Source organism: Protomyctophum parallelum, assembly GCF_964188405.1.
Source record: "Protomyctophum parallelum genome assembly, chromosome: 1".
Classification (NCBI taxonomy): domain Eukaryota; kingdom Metazoa; phylum Chordata; class Actinopteri; order Myctophiformes; family Myctophidae; genus Protomyctophum; species Protomyctophum parallelum.
The window spans coordinates 66,314,807-66,337,484 of NC_139697.1; the positions used below are offsets into that span (position 1 = coordinate 66,314,807).

Below are 22,678 nucleotides of genomic sequence, written 5' to 3' on the forward strand. Positions count from 1 at the left end.
AATGCACTCTGTTCCTACACGGAAGGAGGAGTGAAATCGCCTCATGCGCTTTTGAGCAACTTAATGCAAGTGGATGGAGAACTCGGGTGTCTTCTCTATTCATATATACTCTAAGTGCAGGATGGACTTGATCTCATTCCTCCTGCAGGTTAACACTGCACTGCCACTGAGTCAACAATCACCAGAATATACAGTATATACAATACAGCAAGAAGACCAAAATTTAATAGAATTAAATCCTTTAATACTAGTGTACTTGTACTGTACAAATAAAGGGGAATACATTTCACGGTGCTGAAATGGCTCATTAGTTTACATAGTGTTAATTGCTACAGTAACATTTATGGAAGGCATATTTGGACGGAACACTGTGATTTTTCTTCATTGGTAAAATGTTGACGTAAAGAGGAAACAGTGAGCTGTATTCTTTGCCCTCAAACTCCAGCGTGGTCCTGAGCTCTCAATGGCACTTTGTGCGAGTTTGTTTGTGTTTGAGTGCATTTCGAGGGACAGGGAGACAAGACGGGGCCCTGTCCTCTAGCAAGAGCTCTGTGCAGAGAATCTCCGTAAAAGGTGAATTCATTACGGTCTATAGTGAAGCAGGAAACCCACGCCCTGACCAGGGCCCACAGACCCTCTGATCACACGCACACTGGCCCTCAGGAGAAACGCCTGCCTGCCTCCTGAGGGCCCGCAGACCCTCTGATCACACGCACACTGGCCCTCAGGAGAAACGCCTGCCTGCCTCCTGAGGGCCCACAGACCCTCTGATCACACGCACACACTGGCCCTCAGGAGAAACGCCTGCCTGCCTCCTGACCAGGGCCCGCAGAGTGCAGACCCTCTCTGATCACACGCACACTGGCCCTCAGGAGAAACGCCTGCCTGCCTCCTGAGGGCCCGCAGACCCTCTGATCACACGCACACTGGCCCTCAGGAGAAACGCCTGCCTGCCTCCTGACCAGGGCCCGCAGAGTGCAGACCCTCTCTGATCACACGGACACTGGCCCTCAGGAGAAACGCCTGCCTGCTTCACAATTTAATTCTGAAGAGTGCAAATCACACTCCGTTATATGTACAGTATATTCCTACTTTGCTTCGTTGAGCTGTGTTCCATTCTGCTCTGGTTCTGCACTTCTGCACATTATTTCATAAAATAATGCAACCTTGGCTTGAGAGTATGATGGTTTCAAATCCGTCTCTCTGGATTCATTGAGGATCTCTATTTCAGAGGCTGTGTTGACCATATATGTATTTGGCAACACACCCCCATGCCCCATCAGAAAATATTTTGTTCCAGGGACCCCATACAAGATTTGTACACTGTATATAGGCTATAGGGTTACAAATAGATGAACTGATTTTGAATTTTGCTGGGGACCCCAATGACCCCACTTTGAGAACCACTGGTGTAGTAGACTATACTTAACTGCAAACTACTGTTGGACATCTTGGTGCGCTGATGGAGAGTGATAACAATATCTCATGAATCATATGAATCATTTGACCTGTTCTACTGATATGGATAGCGTCCTAATAGCTTGCTCAGACAGAATGGTGGGACATCGAAGGGCCCTTGTCTTTAGGGGAGGACCTCCACCATTGTTTTCCATTATCATGGTCAGCATTTAGCTAAAAGGAGCTTAGAGAGCTCAGGTAATAATCACTTCAATTACAAGAGAATGCACAAGCACTTGAGCTAGGGTTTTTCACACATGCAATTATGGGATTGGAGAAGACGTACCTGTTTGCAACAAGCCGGCTTCGCTGTCCGATATGTTGAAATGCCTCTGGATGTCAAGCAGAACACCTGCAAAAGGGGTGAGAGAAAGAGCGTTGTTAAATATCGTGATGTGGTTAACGATATTGCACTTATGGTTTCATAGCCATGGTCAAGCCTAGCCATCAATATTTAAACGTAAGTTTGACTTATAGCAGAATTAATTCTGCATGGATACTCGTGGCCTCTTATCATTCACTTTGCATCTCTGAGGACGCAATAATTGCGTCTGTGGTCTCTGGCTGACAAACACGGTTAAGCTTCAGCTCATATAATTTTGCTGTCAGGGTTTTACTACAAGTGGGCACCTCCCACCACAAAGCAACACTCTTTCATCTATCTATTCTAAAACGTGTACGTGTACACACCCCCTCCAGCTCTGAAAGCTTTCTGCACCATTATCTTCCCACCAGCAGATGCAAGCACCAGCTTCATATGGAACACAACACAGTGAACAGTAATGATTGGAATTGGGTTGACGGTATCAGCTGGTACTAGTGTAGGTGTACAGAATTTGTTAGGTGGGTATTTCAGGTGCATCTTTGCCTCGCCACTATAAATTAAAGTATTAAACCATCAATTATGGAGGTAGTCCCTGTCTATTTAAAAAACTTTGAAGTAGAGTTGTTCCTGTTGCTGTAACCCAAGAGCTGTTATGTTGGAATGGAGGAAATTCCTTTGAGAAGGTCACATACTGCGCGTTGCACTGACAGCTTAATGAGCAACACGGCACTTTGGTCACTGCAGGAAAGTCGAAAGATATGTGAACAGAACAGCTGAATGTCAAGTCATCACAATATTTAGTTTCCATGTAGGTTTACTGCAATGAACGCCCATGAAAGCGAGCTGTGAAACAAGCAATTGTAACGAGACCTTTACATTTTCAAATACATCATAAATGTATCCATCAGAGAGAGAGCTGTATGATGAGGTTACTTTTCTTCATTGCAGTCACAGGCTTCCAAACAACTGTGGTAGTCTGTAAACAAGATGCAGTGAAATAATTTTACTTAGTTAATTAAGATACCTCTATAAATTATTTTTTTAAACTGTCTGGATGGAAGGGATGAAAGAGGAGTATATTTCAAACTAAGTATCTTCAAATACTCACTCTTACACAGTAAAATGTTATTTATGTGTTATTGATCTATTTGTAACTCTGAGAGTGCGTATACACTCTGAGAGTGCACAACCTTATTTAAATTGAGTTAAATAAAAAAATGTTTAATTACATTTTAATGTTTTCCCTTGTGGCTAGGTTGGAAAGTGTTGTGTTATTAATATGAGCTAGTTGTGTGACAGACTGGCAGGCTGGTCTTAGTAATTAGCACTTACACTTACTTACATGAATATGTAACTGCATCATACCCAACAGCTTGAGTCTGTTTGCACTTCACCTCTTCTATAACTTAGCATACGTACGCTACCTTTTCTGCCAGTATCATTTTCTCTCCAAAGCATACATTAGTAGAAAACAACACAAAACAAAAATGCAAATTCCCAAGCTTCAACAATTACTTGTGAAATCCTCATAATTTGCTTTGGGAACTGAGGGAGTGACAGCCACTCATCCATAGGTCTTAATTCCACCGGATGGCAATTGTTGGGGGGGGGGGGGGGGGGGGGGGGCTGCTAACCTTGTACTGTCATCACTAGTTCATTTGTCACGAGAGTAGCTATGGGTTTCAAAGGCAGTGTGATGGGGAGGGGGGGGGGGGTGCACACTGGACTGTGACTGGGGAGTCGGAATGTAAGTGAAATTCTGGTCACCCGAAACATGCCACCTGCTGCCATTCTCACACTTCAGGCAGCAATGGACAAGCTAAACATCTGCACCGTGAGACTGGTTTGTGTGTGATAATGACCGTAGTTAAATGACTCGTAATATGCTACCTACAATTACGTGTATGTAATACAAGTAAAAATAGTATTCTTAGACTGTTTGGTCCATTATAAAATGAGCCAAGAATGTGAATGACACTTCAACTTCCTCATATGTAATTTGAATACATTCCCACAAATCATTATGGTGCATCTGACGATGACTGCAGTGCTATTACAAATGCTTGTGGTGTTTTGATGGCTCCTCGAGTCCAGTATGGGATCATGCACACAGATGCTTGTGAAAGCCTGTCTTTACAGGGCCCTGTCTTGGAGTAGGAGGTATAGCCATGTCTCTTCCACGTTGACAGATGGTAAACAGTACCGTTTCCCTCCGTAACTGCTCTCCTTGTTGTTCCTTGGTCCTGTGGCAATTAGAGCAGTACTGCATGTAGTCAAGAGCTCAAGGGATGCAAGATTAGATCTACATTTTGTGCTCAGGTAAAACCTAGTCCATATGGTTGCATGTGAAGCATGGGGATTATCAAAACAATGACCCTTTTAACATACTGCACAGTCTTATACCACACATTACATATTTAACTTTCATATTTTCACATTTTAGCTGTTTCTCTTCCCCTTGAAGGAGTGAGCATGCAGCTGGGGTCTTACAGCGTCTCAGTTTGGTGTCAAATGTAGATGTTAATTCATCCTTTTATACAAATAAACCAAAACACCAAATGTAACCTAATTAGGTGACAGTTAATTTATATTAAATTAAGAGTACTGGTATTTTATTTATTTATGTAAGATCAGACATGTGAGTTTTCCATTACAGGACAGTCCCCATGACCACACACAATTACACATACAGACAATAGCTTGTTATACTATTTCTGTCTGCGATGGCTGCGGCAGCGAACTGTTTCACTCTTGTCAAGCCTGTCAAACAGCCACAACAGTGTTCAACACATTGCACTGCAGTGGCTGTGCTCTAATTGGCTGGGCAGAACTGCAGACACGCACGCACGCACACAGACGCACGCACACAGACGCACACACACACACACACACACACACACACACACACACACACACACACACACACACACACACACACACACACACACACACAACACACGCACGCTCACATGCACGGCCCACTGGGAGGGGGGATTCCTGCACCAGATGGTGGAGCGTCCCTCCTCAACAAAATCAGCATTTGTCTATGTGCCACACCCCGTCCCCAATCACCGCACATCTCTGTTTTAAACCTTTGCCAGCTCTACTGGAGGTTTCATTCAAGCTGAAAATGTGTCTTCTTTTTGTGTCTTCGAAGCATGTTGGTTTTATACAGTATATGACAGCTTCCCATTTGTTTGCACAGTCCTCTGCATTATTGTTGAACTCTGATCTTTTAAGCTGTGCATTTGAGTAATAGAGGGCAGATAAGGCGTGCGGCATCGTATGATGCTTCTCCACATTCACAGGTGGTTGGGCCAGTTTTATAGCCCCTGAAGCTGAACTAAGTACAATCATTACCACTGTTTTATTATTGTAATAGTATTTTTTATTTAATGTAGGTAATAACAGTAGGTAATAATGGTATGTTATGACCTGATGAAGATACACCATGAATCAAAATGTTAAATATAAAATAAAAATTGTTCTCTCACATCACTGGCTGGATGTGAGAGAGAGTACATAGTCCATTTGGGTACATTTGTATACTCTCAGAGTTAAAGTAACAGTGGACGTGATTTACAGGTGGTTGGCATGGTACTGCATTGAGTTTAGGTGTAATAAGCTGCATTATGATCTGGGTATGACACGGCATTGCTCCAGTGGGAGGCTGTGCTGTACTGCACAGCGTTTGTTCAGCAGTTTCATCTCCTCCCTCGGGGAGGGCCTTAATTCGGTTACACAGCAATCACACTCTACCCTTGTCCTCCATTCCCATGCACACTCTAAGTCTAAAACCCTGAGTGTTCATTTAACCCAGAGAGTTACGAAGGGATAAATGAAATGCTGAGGATTATCACTCTCCCTTTGTTTCATGCCTTTTTACTTTGAGCAATAAAGTGACTATGATTCCTATAGTTACGACAGGGTAATTCACTGAAGTGTCTGATGAGGTACGATGCCGGCGGGCCGTATAGCCCACACTGGCATTAGCGCCAGGGTTTAGTTGCTGTGGTAATGCAATGTTGGTACACACAAAGAGGAGAAAGGTCAAGAGACTCTGAGCAGGAACCCAGCCTCCCAAATCACTGACCTGCCCTCTACTCATTTCTCCTCCCTTCGACCTCTGGCGTTTTTCAAACTAGTGTCCCTATCTTGGGGCGAAATAGTAGATCTTAGCAAAACAACGCTTAAATATTTACTATTTAGTGTAGACGGAAAAAAGGAGGGGGGCTAGTATTGACCCCTGAGTGTCCCTTGTCAACTAATAATACAAATAATATAGTGTTTTAAGAGTTTAGACACCAGGCTACTGTATGGTCACCTGCTAAATTGTTCCTGGATTAGTAGTAGGTTATATATAACCACATTATCAGGTGACACAACACTTGGAACTTGGCCATCTCACACCTTAGACCTCAAATGATCTGTGTGTATTACGATGCATTATGAAGCTTTGTGATTCATTATACCCAGAAACATGTGGGTATGGCAGGAATGTGGACCATCCTGACAGCACACAGGAACACCAACTTACAATACGACGGAAGACACTGAAACACACCCAGCAGCAGCCACGCACAAACACACACACCTGATCAGTGCTTGTGAAATGGTTTCACAGTAAATGCTTTGTGGGTCATTGCCTCTGACTTTTTAATTCTACAGTTCATACCTTCATACTTTTACCTAGATTAGAATACAGGAAGGGACACATTCAAGGCAATGATAAATACCAACCCTATATATATCCTTCGACATTGACAGTATTTGTCTATCTGTGTTAAGATGTTGGTAATGTGACAGAAACAGAACCATGGGTGCAGTGACTGCAGTCTGGAGCTGACACTTATTCCAGCCGCTCATAAAGCCCTCCTTCATGAGCATACTATTCAATGTTGCTTCAGAAATTAATCTCAATTTTATGAACGTCATTGTGTCACAAACACAGCATTTAGACAGAATGGTGATGATCTTTCTTCTAAAATTAACAGTACCTTCATGCACTCTCGTAGTTCCTTTACAAGTCCACCAATAGACTATTACATGCTGTATGGGATTTGTAAATCTTATTCTAGACTGATGCACTCAGCAGCAGAAAAGTAGAAAAGCACAGACTAATCATCAAGCATCCAAGTATCCAAATTAGACCGTCTGGTTGATCTATTGGCCATTGTTTGACTACTATTGTTTTTACCCTATAAAACAATTACAGTATTTGTAACCACTTTCTACTTGGCATCGCTATTTTGGGCAGATCTACAAGCTCGCAACATATTGCATTGCAATGCTTTGTGAGTTTGTAGATCGGTGGGCCATAGGACTCTCCAAAATAGGGATGAAAATCTGTCCGCAGTTGGGCTTTAAACATAATACAGCATTGATTACATGTAGTCAACGCAGGGCGGTAAAATCTGCCTGAAAACTGTTTGCTGTCCCGCTGTGGTTCCTTGTAAACCTTAAAATGTCAGTCCCATTTAGATGATGTTTAAATGAGGATACAGTGTGCTGTTTTGTGAGGCCAGCTTTTTTCGTACAGTGAGTCACACTGTTAGCCTACAGTAGCTCATCTCAAGTACAGTGCACACACACACACACACACACACACACGCGCGCACGCACACGCACACGCACACGCACACGCACACGCACACGCACACACACACATTACTGTATACATGTGTGCAATCATACACTCTTACCGTGTCACATTAGGGGGAACAGACTTCATATCCAAATCCCCACTAGAGACACATGGTTCTCCAGCCCCCCGGTTCTATTTCAGCTTATTGAAACTAGGCTAAGAGGAAGGAGAGAATATAGTGGTCCAATTTAGAAGGGGTGTAATGAGAGAGAGAGAGAGCGCGAGAGAGAGAGAGAGAGAGAGAGAGAGAGAGAGAGAGAGAGAAAAAACAGTTTGAAGCAGAGAAATAGGTGGCTCCATTGGTCAGGCAGGGCTGCATGGTTTCCTTTTGTGAAACATAGCCAATGTTTCCATTGTGTGTACAGCACAGAAAAATTCAGAATCTCAGAGTGTACAAATGGAACAGGCCCATTTGGTTAAATTAACACTATGGATTCACTTTGTATGTGTCTTGGTGAGAGGACTGTGTGTCTGTGTGTGTGTTCCTCTTTCCCCTGGTTTCACTGTTGTTGTTGCTGTTGCTGCTGCTGTGTGTGTGTGTGTGTGTGTGTGTGTGTGTGTGTGTGTGTGTGTGTGTGTGTGTGTGTGTGTGTGTGTGTGCGTGTGCGTGCGTGTTTTACAGTGTGTGAGTGCGCTGTAGATGGAAGTCATTCACCCTGGCCAGTGTATGTCGGGCCGCGGTGAACCGCTCTGCTGATGTTGCCAAATCCTTCCACTGTGATTCCTGTAAAGGGGGATCCCTTTCTACGTGTCCCCAGATCCACTGTAAACAGGCTGGACTTTGGGCAGAGAGAGAAATAATGAGTTTCCCTCTGGTTTAAGAATGAGTGTGTCCATTGGGAGTCTCTCGCACTCTTAAAAGACATTTGGACACGAGAGTGTGAGGAAAAGAGAGGGATGGCGAGAAGGAGAGAGTACATGGGGAACTTTGGCTATAGGAGAGGCTTAGACGGCAGCAAGGAGAGAGTTGACCACAAATATGCCCGACTGCGGCCGGCGGGCTCCTGACCGACTGCTCTCCTCCCTGCCATGCGGCTCCGTCGGGCGGGGGACACTTTTTCCATCCCACTTCCTCCCCCCGGCCGCCACACAGAGAGGAAACGCTCTGCAGATGTAGTCTGAGAAACAGCGTGGGACCGCCTGTATGGCAGAGCTCAAAAGGGTGTTCGAGAGGTGAACTCTCTGCGTGCGATTGTGCATGTAATGTGTGCGTGTGCTTGTGTGTGTGTGTGTGTGTGTGTGTGTGTGTGTGTGTGTGTGTGTGTGTGCGCGCGCACGTGTGTGTGTGTGTGTGTGTGTGTGTGTGTGTGTGTGTGTGTGTGTGTGTGTGTGTTTATCCTGCTTCCCAACTGGTGTGCTGGAGTCTTTGAATGTATAATGTGACTTCAAACCTCAAAATCATTTATTTCTATACAGCCCCGTCTAGTAAATATGATCTCATCTGCGCCTTGCTGAGGAAGCTGTTTATGTTCGGAAGCTCTCTGCGACGAGCGGAGCAGCTAATGTGTGACTTTTAACAGAAATATAATCCATCCGAGAGTCAAGTTGATTAAGTACAGCAATACATCCCTCACACAGCAGGGCAAGCAGATGCATCGTAGATCCTTGTGGATATACTGTATGTCTCTATCTGTCAGTGGTGTGGGGACACTGAACGAGTTGTAAATTGGTAGACCATATTGCCCTGATAGAACTGGGGGAAAGCGATGACATTTGGCATGCTTTTCACTCTAATCTTCTGAAATTGGTACACCCAAATTGGAGCTGAATCAAGTAGAAGTTTTCCCAAACCCTAACATTTTGTTTTGATCTTTGATGTTTTTTTCTTCTTCTCCTACTTGTCTGTCTGCTACTAATCAAAAGGTTGAATTCTGCTCGAGTGCTCTGTCCCAGCCAATAGTTGCTGAATATTTGATGACAGTGGAGAAGATGTGTAATGTAGCATTCATGGAGCAGACTATACCGATGGATCATCCATTATGGATAGAGGGCCAGCATAGTCTGCTCATGTGAAATAATGCATTAGATGTATTGGAAAGAAATGCAGTGAAGTGAGGCAAATGTATGTGAGATGAGAAGAGATGAGCTAAGACTCGCCGACCGGCTCGTTGCTGGGATGCCAGTGAGATGCCAAGGTCCTCACCGGCATCTCTCTGGAATATACAAATGCACTTGAACTCAACCTTGAGCTTGAGGTCTCTGAGCAGCGGTGTTTACTTGGAGTTCTGGAATGGAGCCATGTTAACCAGAGTGAATGGCTGTGGGAGGCACCCCTGCACGGTATCCACACTGGATCTATATGGGATCTCAGTATTGTTTTCCCCCAAAAGCCATAAATAAAACAAATCAAAACAAATCAAATCCACTTCCCCAGTTCAGTTGCCCAATCATAACCATCTGGTATTCATCTTCCATACTTAGTTTGATAACAAAGTATCAAAGATGAATAAAAGAATAATCAAGGAAGATGTGTTTTGCAGATTCCATGGAGAATCCCACAGATATTGGTCAGCAGAGAGAAACTAAACTATTTATACCGACTCAGAACTCCCTTATACTCATTATGGAGTGTTTTAAGGATTGCGGTGTTACCCTGAAACTGCAGTTACCCTGAAGTGCTTAAGAAAAACGCATACACAAACACATCTTATTGTGTTTCACCTCATTAGGGGAATAGCGTTATGTCAGCGCAGAGATTGTCTGTCTAATGAGTAAGCCAAAAGACAACCGGGAGTGCAATTACAATGGTGTGTGCGTGCGTGCGTGGAGAAAGCGATAGTGAGAGAGAGAGAGAGAGAGAGAGAGAGAGAGAGAGAGAGAGAGAGAGAGAGAGAGAGAGAGAGAGAGAGAGAGAGAGAGAGAGAGAGAGAGAGAGAGAGAGAGAGAGAGAGAGAGAGAGAGAGAGAGAGAGAGAGAGAGAGCAAAACACAAAGCGCATGTGTCAGGGTGAGTGTATTTTACATGCACGCCAATTTACATACCCACATAGTACACAGCTGGTGACAACAGAGAAAAATCCCACCGTTAATCCCAATGCTTTTTGGGAAATAGCCCCCTATTTCCCAAAAAGCATTGGGATTAAATAGCCCCCTATTTCCCAAAAAGCATTGGGATTAACTGTGGGATTAAAGTCGTTCTTTAGTGCTTTTTTTAATGATATTTCATATGTATAGTATGAGGAATTCACTACAGTAGGAACACACTCATTCATTCAGGGGTCATTGAGACTGTCTTGCTGCATAATAAACACTTACTTACAATCGAGGCATGCTTTGTCAGAATACTTTTCTTAATTACACTCATTTACATAATATGCAGCCTTTGCTGGAAGGTCTCTTTCAATTAGATTCTTAGTTTAAGGATGGCCATTTAAAATGCTGCCTGGTAGTAAAATGTTCACAATACCAGACACCTGCCTCTCCTCTGAAAACAATGCACTACAGCAGAACAATAGGCCCTCCACAAGCTTTCAAGGAGCCTTGTTATTCCTCCCGGCTCACAGTAGAACAAAATGTAGTTTCAAATGTGACCTGAGCCTGATACCAGAGAAGTAAATTGGTCAAGACTTGTGTTTTAGGCTCAATTTAACATCAAAAGCCTGGTCTGTCAAGCTAACTGCAACCGTTAAAAGACTCCATGCTCTGGGCGAAGCAAGGACACACAGGGGCACAGTTGGTTCCTTATGGATGATAACTTTCTTCAGTGGCTTGGAACAAATGTGCCTCTGCTTACTTGTCAATTTGGCACAGGACACCTTTGCCATCGAACTTAACAGCAGTTTTGACCCACCGGTTCATCCCACCTGACTGGATAGATCAGGCAATAATTATGATTCATGACACAAAGGCTAGGTCTATGCAATAGCTAATGAGAATATCTGTCTCAAATGGGCTTCATTCAACTCATGCATCGATCAATGAAGATTCCCCACAGTAACTATAAACACTCCATTAGTGTGTTATTACATAACACACTAATGGGGAGTCTATATGTTAATCCTGCAGTACATTAACCACCATACTGTGACACAGACTTTACTTACATAGCCTCATTCATTTTCTCTATAATGACTCCTCTATAATGATTCATTTGTTTCTATATACTGTGTGTGCGTGCGTGCGTGCATGCGTGTGTGCGTGCATGCATGCGTGCACGCATGTGTATGTGTCCATCTTCAGACAACTTCCTGAAAGGGAGGCAGTAAAAAGGAATGGCACTCCTTATCCAGGATTCTGTCGAAGGCACTTCTCAACAGCTGTATACAAGTCACTAAATAGCCATCCACAGTGGTAGGAGAGAGAACCCTGACACTTAGCTCTATTTCAGCCTTGACAAGAGGGGACAGTTGTTCTAATGCTCTCTGGGGCTCATCTTTCATCTTCTCATGAATTAGACATTAATTTAATTTCTTACTCTGTTTCACTCTTTTGCATGCAAAATGAGTTCAAGCAGTGTTATTTCTTATCTAATCTACTTTCCAACACAGGTAGATAACTACTGGTAGGTTATATCTGGTGTAGCTTGATTGGTGTTGTTCCTCTAGCGTCTGCACACAGTTGCAGTGCTGGCTCACTGGATAGATCAGACAATAATGATGATTTGTGACACAAAGGACAATGGGATAGCTGATGAGAACATCTGTCTTTTCTGGACTTCACTCAACTCACGCAACAACTTCCTCTGTTCACACTCGGGGAATGTGTCCTATTGTACAAACTTTTGAAAAATGATCTCATTTCAGTTCCCTTGTTGTAGATCAAATATATTTCTTGCGCATGCAAAATGAGTCCAGGCACAGTTTTAGTTCTTATCTAATCTCGTTCCACCACGGCTAGATAACCTGCTTTAGGAAATACCGTATCTAGATCAAAGATGTCTGATGTTGGTGTTACTTGAACGCATGGGGAAACAAAATTAAAACAAAGCATCTAACTCATTCCTCTGTAGTGTCCACCCCATTCCAGACCAGTTTTAGTAGGAGCAGCTGCAGCCTGCAGCACACCTACGGCACAATACATGCAGAGGATGCTATTCTGTGCGAGCACCATCCTTTTTAAGTGGCGTGTGATCACGCGGCCTTGGGCATACGCATTTAAACATGAACAGAGGAATCAAAAGAATGCTGTGCCGTAATCCACCCTGCTGGGAGCTGAGGTGTAACCACCCATTGTAGTGTAGAAGAAACCCACCACTGAAATAAACACCTAGAACCCAACCTCCACTCTCAGAACCACAGACATGCACCCTGGGATAGAAATGTATTAGTGTTGTTGAGTCCACTCCAAACTAGTGCAGACCTTCTAGTGTACTTATACAGGTAAATCTGTACATTACTGCACCATCCCTGTCACTGACTGCTTCCTCATGACACAGGAATTCCGGTGCCGTGTCATTAGTCAGAAGGTTCATTGTTCCGAAATTACTATCCCTATCTCTAGCCCTAACCTAAACATAACCGCAAGCACGTTCCTTAATGCATGTTCGGACTGACGGGACATCGGATCTATGGGCAGTTCCCGGAATTCCACCGTACGTGTGAGTTTCTACATATAAATGTGTGGTGCTGTGGTGGTGCACAGACTCATTTCTGCAAAAGGTGTGTGTGTGTGTGTGTGTGTGTGTGTGTGTGTGTGTGTGTGTGTGTGTGTGTGTGTGTGTGTGTGTGTGTATTTGTGTGTGTGTCATCATAACCTCTGACCTGGGGCATTAACAGAAAGATCACACTGACCTTGGCATGGGTCAGTGTGTTCATTCTACTTCTATTGCTCTCACAAATTGCAACACAGCGCAGCTTGCAACAAGCAATCCGTCCCACTGGCACACTGTCCCAGTAATGAAAACGTAGCCATGACAGATATTCTCCAATGAAATAAAACAGATGAAACCTGAGACTGAGAGGGAATGCCCACGTGCACGCACACACACACACACACACACACACACACACACACACACACACACACACACACACACACACACACACACACACACACACACACAAATCTCATCCCGGATAAACCTAATACATAATCCCTTACTATAGTCAGACTATTTATTCTAGCACATGTAAAACTGGAGGGAAAAAGATTAAATTTTCTTCAAGAGGGAAGGGCTCGCAAATATGGGGCTGCTTTTAATAAACACTGCAAATATTATTCTAGCGGCTGCAGAGACTTTTCTGGGGCTGAGAGAGCTAATATAGCTGTTAGCGGTAGGTCAGAGGAAGCAAGTCTGTTTTCAATGGCACAAACAATGGGTTGCTTCAAGGGGATCAATCAATACTGGATTCCATCCCTACCAAGAATAACTTGCTACAGTAATCAGTTGGCGTAAAATCCAATCTCACTGTGTCTGGGGAAATTGTGTCTCATCAAGTGTAACATGTTCAAAGGTCCTATTATATCCATATATGCAGCATTATGGGAGCTGTTCTTGCAACATGCCTTCCTCCGTTGCATGTATGAGTGGCCTCAGCTGAAGCATGGGGCTCTGGAGGGGACGTTTGAATATACTGAACGGCAATGTCTGAAACGCTTGCTTTTTATTTCACCTTCCGGTGTTGTTGCAATTGCATATGTATGTGAGAGGACGTGTCACTGAGTGTATTCAAATGGATGTGGGTAATGTCACATTTGTGCAGAGAGAGAGTCTGGGTCTGAGGGGGCTGGCTGGAGGACAGAGAAATGAGGGCAGGGAAATATGGAGCATTTAAATGGGTTTCTCACACACAGTCATACTGATGGTGACAGAAGCTCCTAAGGGAAGGCGGGGTATTAGTGTAACACACCTCCCATGTCAGTTTGAAACCACCATAGCTGTAGCCTCGTTGCATACTGTAGTTAGCAGCATTAATTCAAAGTGATAGAAATTTTATATATAGATGTTCTTGTAATACATGTTTTCCCCACAGCATTAGTCACATTAACCACTTAACGGCAAGCCTAGATATACTTTGTCATAATGGTAAATAGTGAAAAACGCACTGCAACACGTTGTACGCTTGAAATTCAGCTATTTTTTAATATGTTGAGGGAAGATTAATTTAATCTCATGTATTTATTTACCTTTTTTACTTGCTCAAAACAGGTATGCAAGTTAAAGTGGTTACACAATGTCAATGCGTTCTGTGTTATCAACGAAAAGGCTTGCAGCACATTTCATGTTTGTTATGGAAGACCACTGACTGCTGGGAAAGCCCCCCCCCCCCCCCCCTGCTTCATCTCGTTGTCACTCTAAAGTACTTTAAAACGCCTAGTAGCAGACCTCCATTTATCTCAAGACTTTAATCCCAAAGCAAACTGTGGAAGTACAGGAGACAACACCAAAGAAAATATGGCCTCCCTCTCCTTATGTCCACACTGTGTTCCTTTACTCACGACTGTTTGAACATGCTCAAAGGTGACCACTAATGACAAAGGGGAGGTCACTGATTATCAGGCTTCTCATGTCAAAGATCAACTGTGGGCATGAGTAAGCGCTGTTGTCTTTTTCATGTTTCCTCTGCACGCCCACTGGAAGTCAAATGATAAGACAAGTACTGGATGTGGAAATACTCACTCTGGACATCTGAGATCTGCCTCAGAAGAATACTGACAGTCACGCGCATTGACGCAGGGATGGCAACATGCAACATACAAAATTATGGCCATATAGAGACTGAGTCACCCCACACGGCTAATTTATACTTCATCGTATGACCAAGTAGCTCATCAGAAATAATTCATTTGAAAATCAGATCTTTTGGGTGATCGACACAACCATACGATGATATAACCCAGCCTTTAGTGGCAAACACTGGAGACATGAGGTCATGCTTATGCCATCAGGGTCATGGGGTAACAGTGGCTGTAGTAGGGGAAGTATGTTGCCTTGCTAGCGAAATCTGGGGCGCCCACATGAAAGGGCCTGTGCTGCCAAGAGGAAGAGGCTATGTCTAATTCCACTGGTTACTATTACAGATGTCGGCTAAATTGGAGACTAAAGAACACACTGACTGTTATCCCACAGCAATGGAAATGGCACATGAGGATATGGGCCTGAAGAGATTACTGTGATATCTGTGGAAAGCCATGCTTGGAAAAGCTCATTTGGACTCATGTATTTGTTGGATACACTTGGAAATGGTGTCAATATCTCATCTCAAAATGAGATACCAGGAGATATTCTGTAATAACATAGTTAGTTACAATGTAGACGAATAGAAGTGCACACTGCACAGCATAATTGCCTGATACGAACCAGTTGTACATCAAATGGAAAACCCATGGCAAGAAAAATACAATCCTATAAACTAAATTGGTGCTACCCTTTGAATTTCTTTAATACTTCTTTAATATGAGACCTTTAATATGAGTACCATAAAACAAGATACAGATTCAGAACAGACATAAGTGTGAAATAACCAACAGTCAAATAACCACTCAACCCCTAAGAGACTGAAGCCTTTCTCACATGTTACTCAATGAGTGGCAAGACAATTCCTGCTCAAATTATCCTTACTTCCATTTAACACCTTACAGTATGTACACTAGGCTTCTCTGTTACTCAGGGGAAAATATGCACCAGCTCATTTCCACCCACAGCCAAAAATGTCAAGCTTCACAGACAACGGTTTCAACAACCAGTTGTCATGCTCTGACTTCATTATTTACTTTCGCATCTGTATGTATAGGATTTTAACCATACCCCTTAATGTTCCTGACAGTCACCTCCCTACCATTTTCCATCCTCCCCCTTCCTAAACTCTCTGGGGATATAAGAAGGTTGGCTTTACTGTGTTGTGACCACCATCCAAAGAAAAATAATGAGCTGTGTAGTCTGTACTGAAAGACCAACAGAAAATGGTAAAAATAATTGCTCACAATGCATGTTATAATCTTGCATTCATATACAATGACTATATTATAAACATTTAGCACAGATTAAATTTTTTTATGTCAGGACTGAAAGAATTCCACCCAAGCTCCGAAATGCAAGCATAGTTAATCATCAATAATACAATATACATATTTAATTTGAATTTCACAGCAGTAGAAAGGATTCCAGAGCATTGCAAGTATAACTGGTTTTGTGGATTACTGGATTTATAGGCCTTGTACCAACTACACTCACGCTGTCATGATTCTTTATACCAGGAAAACTGCTTTTTCAGCAGTTAAGGAGAACTTTTAAAGCATCTCATATAGTTGTGTAGATATTAACTACTAATATATAAATGTCTAAAGTTATCCCTTATCTGTTGCTCTATATGTTGAAATGTAAAACAAAAGCTGAGGTTAAGAATTGTGCTATTATCTTATCTTAAATTCAATACAAGTCAGCAAACAGTGTTGTGCAAAGCCCCAGTAAATAATAATGATTATAGCCGCAAGGAAATGGAGGTAAAAAATCAAACACAGCCAGTCAGACTGGATGGATCAGCAGAATATACAATAGATACATCTTTCTTCCAGCACCATAAAGAGTTCTGCCTTTTAAGAGGATTATTACGGCACGCACGTCATCTGGGTCTGTGCAAAACAGCCTGTGCTCACACATGAGGGAACTCCACTTGTCCAGAGGGGACATGGCATATTTTAGGGGTGTTCCTGTAAATGTCTGGATTAGTCACCAGCACGTCACAGGTCCATAATTAACAGCTTGACTGAGACATGAAGTCCTTTTGAAGCTTTAGATTGCCCAGCAAGAAAGATTAGGCTGGAGTAAGTACCCCGCCAATGTACCCCTTACAGGATGGGGGGTGTCCGGGGGATGGGGGTCCACAAGGTGGGGTGACTGACTGGGGTCGATACAGATCAGTGTGGACCCTAACACACACACACACACATAACTGTCTGTCCAGACTCCAGCGTACCCTCATATTCCCTTGAAACACTTAATCCCGTCCTTATCATAAGCTGTTGGGAGGCTTGGACTGTCTGCAGTGGGACAACTGGTAGAGCATTTTATAGTCGGTTTCCAAGCCACAGCAAATTAAATTAAAGCTGGTGTCTCTTTGCCCCAATCCCTTTAAATCTTATTGTCTTCGTCACAGTAAGTGACTGCAGGTCGAATGGACATAAAAGCCAGACAGTGACCCGGGCTGAGAATCGTAACTCATCAGATCGCTCACACTTCCACTCCAATCATCCAGGCTCTAAAGGAGCAGCTCGCAGGTCCATATTTGCTCTCAGAGTTAAATTGATGCTCAGGATTTTGCAGTGTGGTTCTCACCAATTCTCTCTCCCCCTACATACATCCATTTAAATGGCATACAAAAGAGCACAGAGCAGGCAGAACATCATCTGTGATGATTCAGGTACACATGAAGGACAGCAGCATCATTCCTTCCAGAGTCCAGACCCTCCTCCTTTCTCCCTTTACAGTTTCATAGATGGTCGTAAAACAAATATAGGCTTCATGAAGCCCACCCACTGCATAAACAGTGGAGTCTAAAATCTCCCTCGACCATGTTTAACATTAACCTCTGTCACTTGGAACCATTTTTTTCAGCACCTACAGTACCAAAAACGCAACAGTAGTGTCCTTTGTGCTTGTCCATACCTGGGTTAGGCCGCTGCATGTGTGACTAAAAAAAGACAGCCCACCACGTCTGTTTACCAAGTCCACAGTGTGGAAAGTGGTGGTTGCAGAACTTATGACTGTTTGTGGACCACTGCTCTCGGCAACAGAAGCCATATAAACTTAACAGAAAACAGAAAGCTCATTTTTGGCCATGAATATGTAACATATGGAAAAGTTTGATACATGTATTATAATTTGCGGCCATTAGAGCCAACTATAGTTCTTTTTATGATTTTAAATGAATGAATAATGACTTCAGTTTTGCTCATGCTAACGCTACAATATGGTAAGCAAGCTGTAAACAATCTAATTTTATTCCTTTGTTTCAACTTTTCAAATAGTGGCCACACCACTCAGATATTTAAGTCTTGTATAAAGTATATTGGCTGTAAATCTATCAAATCCAGACACAAACAACCTTCAACAAAAGGCACTGAGACTTTTGTGGTTCTAACCATCATCTTGGATAAGGCAAGCAGTGGTTTATAAAATGCAATCTGCTTTTATCTGTGTGTGTGTGTGTGTGTGTGTGTGTGTGTGTGTGTGTGTGTGTGTGTGTGTGTGTGTGTGTGTGTGTGTGTGTGTGTGTGTGTGTGTGTGTGTGTGTGTGTGTGTGTGTGTGTGTGTGTGTGCGTGCGTGCGTGCGTGCGTGCGTGCGTGCGAGATCGAGAGTGTGTGAGCGCATGCGCATGCGCACACTGTGTGCAATTTTCCCATCATTGTTGCAGAACAGAATAGCCCTGGTGTGTGGAACGGCATGGCCCTCTGTCTGTGCGACAACAATGCTTTAGTGATCCACACACTACAATAATAGCTGCTGGTACAAGGACCTTTTGATGGAGCGCCACGGTAACGCTATGGCTCAACGGAACGTGCATTCTGTTCTGTGTCCACTTTCCTGCCTGCCACTGCAGCAATCAGCCCCTCCCAACTCCCTCTCACCTCTTCTTTTGTGTGTGTGTGTGTGTGTGTGTGTGTGTGTGTGTGTGTGTGTGTGTGTGTGTGTGTGTGTGTGTGTGTGTGTATGTGTGTGTGCGTGCCCCCCATGTGCTCATGCTCACAATTAGGATCTATCAGTTGAGATGTGCTTTGAGTACCTGCCATTTGAGATGGTTGTAAGAGAAAAAACAAAGCAGAGTGGATGAAGAGGAAGGGAGGGACCACAAAAGTGACAAATTGGCCCTATCACACATGCTTCATCCGCCCCTTTGTGTTCTGTACAAATCCATCATGCTTGTTCTTACAGAGACAGGTCAGGGAGAGACCACGTGGATACAACAGAGGCTATGGTGGTCGTACTATACGAAGCCCGGCAGTGACCCATTCATTATAACACCCCCCACCCCTCTCCACCCTCACCCGCCCCCACAAAAACACTTCCCACTATGAACACAGATGTGCTGCACCAGCACTAAATGACTATCCGAATATAGTACATGCCGAAGGCAAGGAGAGAGAGAGAGAGAGAGAGAGAGAGAGATAATATATTAGTTGTGTTGTTTTACTATGTGTGTCTGTTGTTTTTTTGCCTGTCATTCTGCGTGACGGTCAGCTGCACATGGTGTCCATACATAATGCATAAGTTGAGCATGCAGGTGCCGTGGAGGTAATAACCCCAATCACATGCATGCACTTTCCCTATGAGGGTTTAACCAAGACTGCTGCAATCTGCCCCATCAATCAAACCCTTCTTCCTCCCCTCACTCTACTCCTCCGCTCTATCACACTCCTTTGTAACACACACACACACACACACGCACACGCACACGCACACGCACACGCACACACACACACCAACACACACACACACACACACACACACACACACACACACACACACACACACACACACACACACAATGAATCTGCTCAATAACAGCAGACACTACTACGCTTTATTGGGGGAATGAGCCTCAGAGCCAAATAGAGAAGGTTTTCCACCCACTAATGAGGGGTTTTCTCTGTTAAAGGGATAGGAAGGAAGGAAGGTGTTGGGAATGTGAGCCAGTCTGGTTGGTTCGTCTGTTGGATCCATGATGTAAGAATGTGGCATTTCAAGATATCTGATGTGTGACTAAGTGGCACTTGAAGATGGTGAGATAAGTTATGCTACTGCACCAACACATACTCAGAATGGATTTTGTTTCAGCAGCTGAAAACCTCAGTCATCCCAAGAGTCAAATGCCTGAAGCTGTGTAGCTGCTGAACTCTAGGACGGCTGACAAACAGGACCCAAAGCCTGGGAGGCATCAATTAAGCCATGCTCATGCATTCTTTCACTTGCAATGGTGTGGAATTATGACAAGAATTAATCAATTTATTGAGATGCCAGATTATGGTCCAAGTTTACATGTCATTTTAGGTGTACAAAGCCAGCTGTAGGAGATGATAGAATGTCACCATACACTTCAGCATCCCTTTCCTTACACAGCATGCTCTCGCCACACTCCTCTCTGATCTGGATGCTGCGGCAGTATGTTTAACCCATTTCTTGCCAGTCCAAAGTCTGGATCATGATGGCGCTAATCTTACCACAATATACTGTAGCAATACCAAAAAGTAGTCTAATAGGGGCTAATTTGAATGGTGATAATCAGATTTTGAGGCCTCCTTCAAATTAAGTAGGTTAACTATAACCCTAACAAATATTTTGTTAAAATATGGATTGGATTGCCTTGAAATTGTGGTAAATTAACATGAACATATAGTGTAGGCTATTTTCGCTCGTGAGGAAAAAAAATTGCTGTAACCACTCGTTCGCTACAACACATTTCACTATAATGGCAGTGGCACAGACACCTGCATAACTGAATTGCAGATATTGCATTCAAATCTGCATCGCAACAGAACAGCATCGGATATCAAGCCAATACTCTCATTCAAAATGTCAAAATATATTTGAAGCAATTGGAACGATCAGAATATGACATTCGAACTGAAGACAATATCATCACATAATGTTACATAGAGTCATGCTACACAAAGCGGTCAGGTTCAGTGACACCTCCATAGAGTAGCCTGATTGATTTACAATTAGCCTATAGGTGACTGCTCATTATTCTCCTATGATAGGCTATAGCTACTGGGGAAGTCGTATATTGATCTAATCACTGTAGGCTATTGTTCCAAACAATAGCCTGGTATCATGTCAAGGGAAAAAAAGATAAAACGATCATGCCACTGCTCAAGTCCATGCGCGTGGGCAAAACCCATTGTTTGATTTGTCTCACAGTTGAGGTGCGCATGGTGTGGTGGTGACTGACAGGATCTAAAATATCAGGATGTCGGCTTGGGAATGGGATATGACATAATTATATGAGTTCACTTCAAAATATCTTTGAACCGCACCTGTAAATCCAGATTATGTTCCCTGAAGTGGCCCTAGAAATAAAGACTAAAGAGCCATCAAATGATTGCCTCTAGATAAAGGAAACGAGTGGTGTCTTACCGGCTACAGTGTATCTATCCATGTAATTGAGCACATTCCCAAAGCTGAGGATCCCGGCTGCAGCAGTGGGAGTACGGCATCTGAGCAGCGCGTCACGGAATTTCTGGCCGGGCTTGCATGGGTGAAGGTCCGGGTTGGATTTCAGTGCGGGACTCATGCTGCCCGACAGTGTCTGGACCACATCCGAACTGCTGCAGTCCTCAATCTCGCATCCATCGCTCTCCACACACATCTTCTGGCACGAAAGATCCAGCTCAAACGAGAATGAGACACACCGTGGAAGAAAACTGGGAAATCGGAAGAAAATGCCCAGCGGTGATGAATGGTTTTAAAAATAATTAATCGCGTGTATAATGTTGTCATAAGTGTCTATGCGCCCGCCGCTCGCTCTGGCCTGGATGATATGATGAGACTGTGACTGGCTTTGCGCTCCTTAGTTTTTTCTAAGAGCCATGAAGTGCTAGTGCAGGGGGTGTGACCTGGCTGAGTGGCTGTCAAGAACCCCGCCCCCTGGAGTCCTGCGACGAATGATGGAGCTGGCACCTGATGTTCAGTACAGAATGCGGGGAATTGCAATGTGAGAGCAGTGCTTCTGCTGCTCCATGTAGCCTGTGCGGTCACAAATTATGTTGCTGCTGACAGTCGAACGTCGTGATCATGCGCGACAGCTCTTTCTAGTGTCATTGTTATTTTTAAGGGGACAACAATGGGGAAGGGGCAGTACCGTATATGGCAGGAGAGAATGGAAGGGATTCACTAGGCGTTTCGAAAGTTTATAGTGACAGCGAGAATGTTTGGAACCTGTTCAAGATAGAAATGACAGGCAAAGTGAACTGACAGTGCTTTTAGCCTTGATGTGCTTATTGCATATTCAGTAGCCTATATGAAATTCGTGCAATTATGTGTGCACTGAATAAATCTTCCAGGCCCTGACAGCATAATTGCATGATGCAATGGCATGTGTTTCTGTCTTATTTGTGATTTTCTGCATTAACAAGTTCTAAAATATTAATCATTTGAATGTAATATCCTATGACGTATGATTTGTGGTAGAATATGTAGCCTACACATGTGTTAATTTAATGTTCAGAGTAGTAGGCCTAACTGTAGGCTTCTGTTCCTACACAATTAGGAAATAAATGGGTATCTTTTCTATACTATCCAGTGACGGATAGTGGATAAGATACCCATTTATTTCCTAATTCCTATGCAACCAAGCATGTTTATTACAGAACACAGT

The 22,678-nt window shown here is 43.5% G+C and overlaps 1 protein-coding gene across 1 annotated transcript in view; it reads right to left on the reverse strand.

Annotated features, from left to right (window-relative positions):
- The window catches only part of spns2 (SPNS lysolipid transporter 2, sphingosine-1-phosphate), a 71,475-nt gene extending 49,516 nt beyond the window's left edge, over positions 1–21,959 (reverse strand). The window contains exons 1-2 of the mRNA XM_083780524.1: positions 21,439–21,959; positions 1,745–1,810 (exon numbers count right to left, since the gene is read on the reverse strand). Of these exons, the coding sequence (XP_083636650.1) occupies positions 1,745–1,810; positions 21,439–21,670 (298 nt within the window). The 5' untranslated portion in view covers positions 21,671–21,959. The remainder of the gene's footprint in view (positions 1–1,744; positions 1,811–21,438) is intronic.
- Between the last annotated feature and the right edge of the window lie 719 nt (positions 21,960–22,678).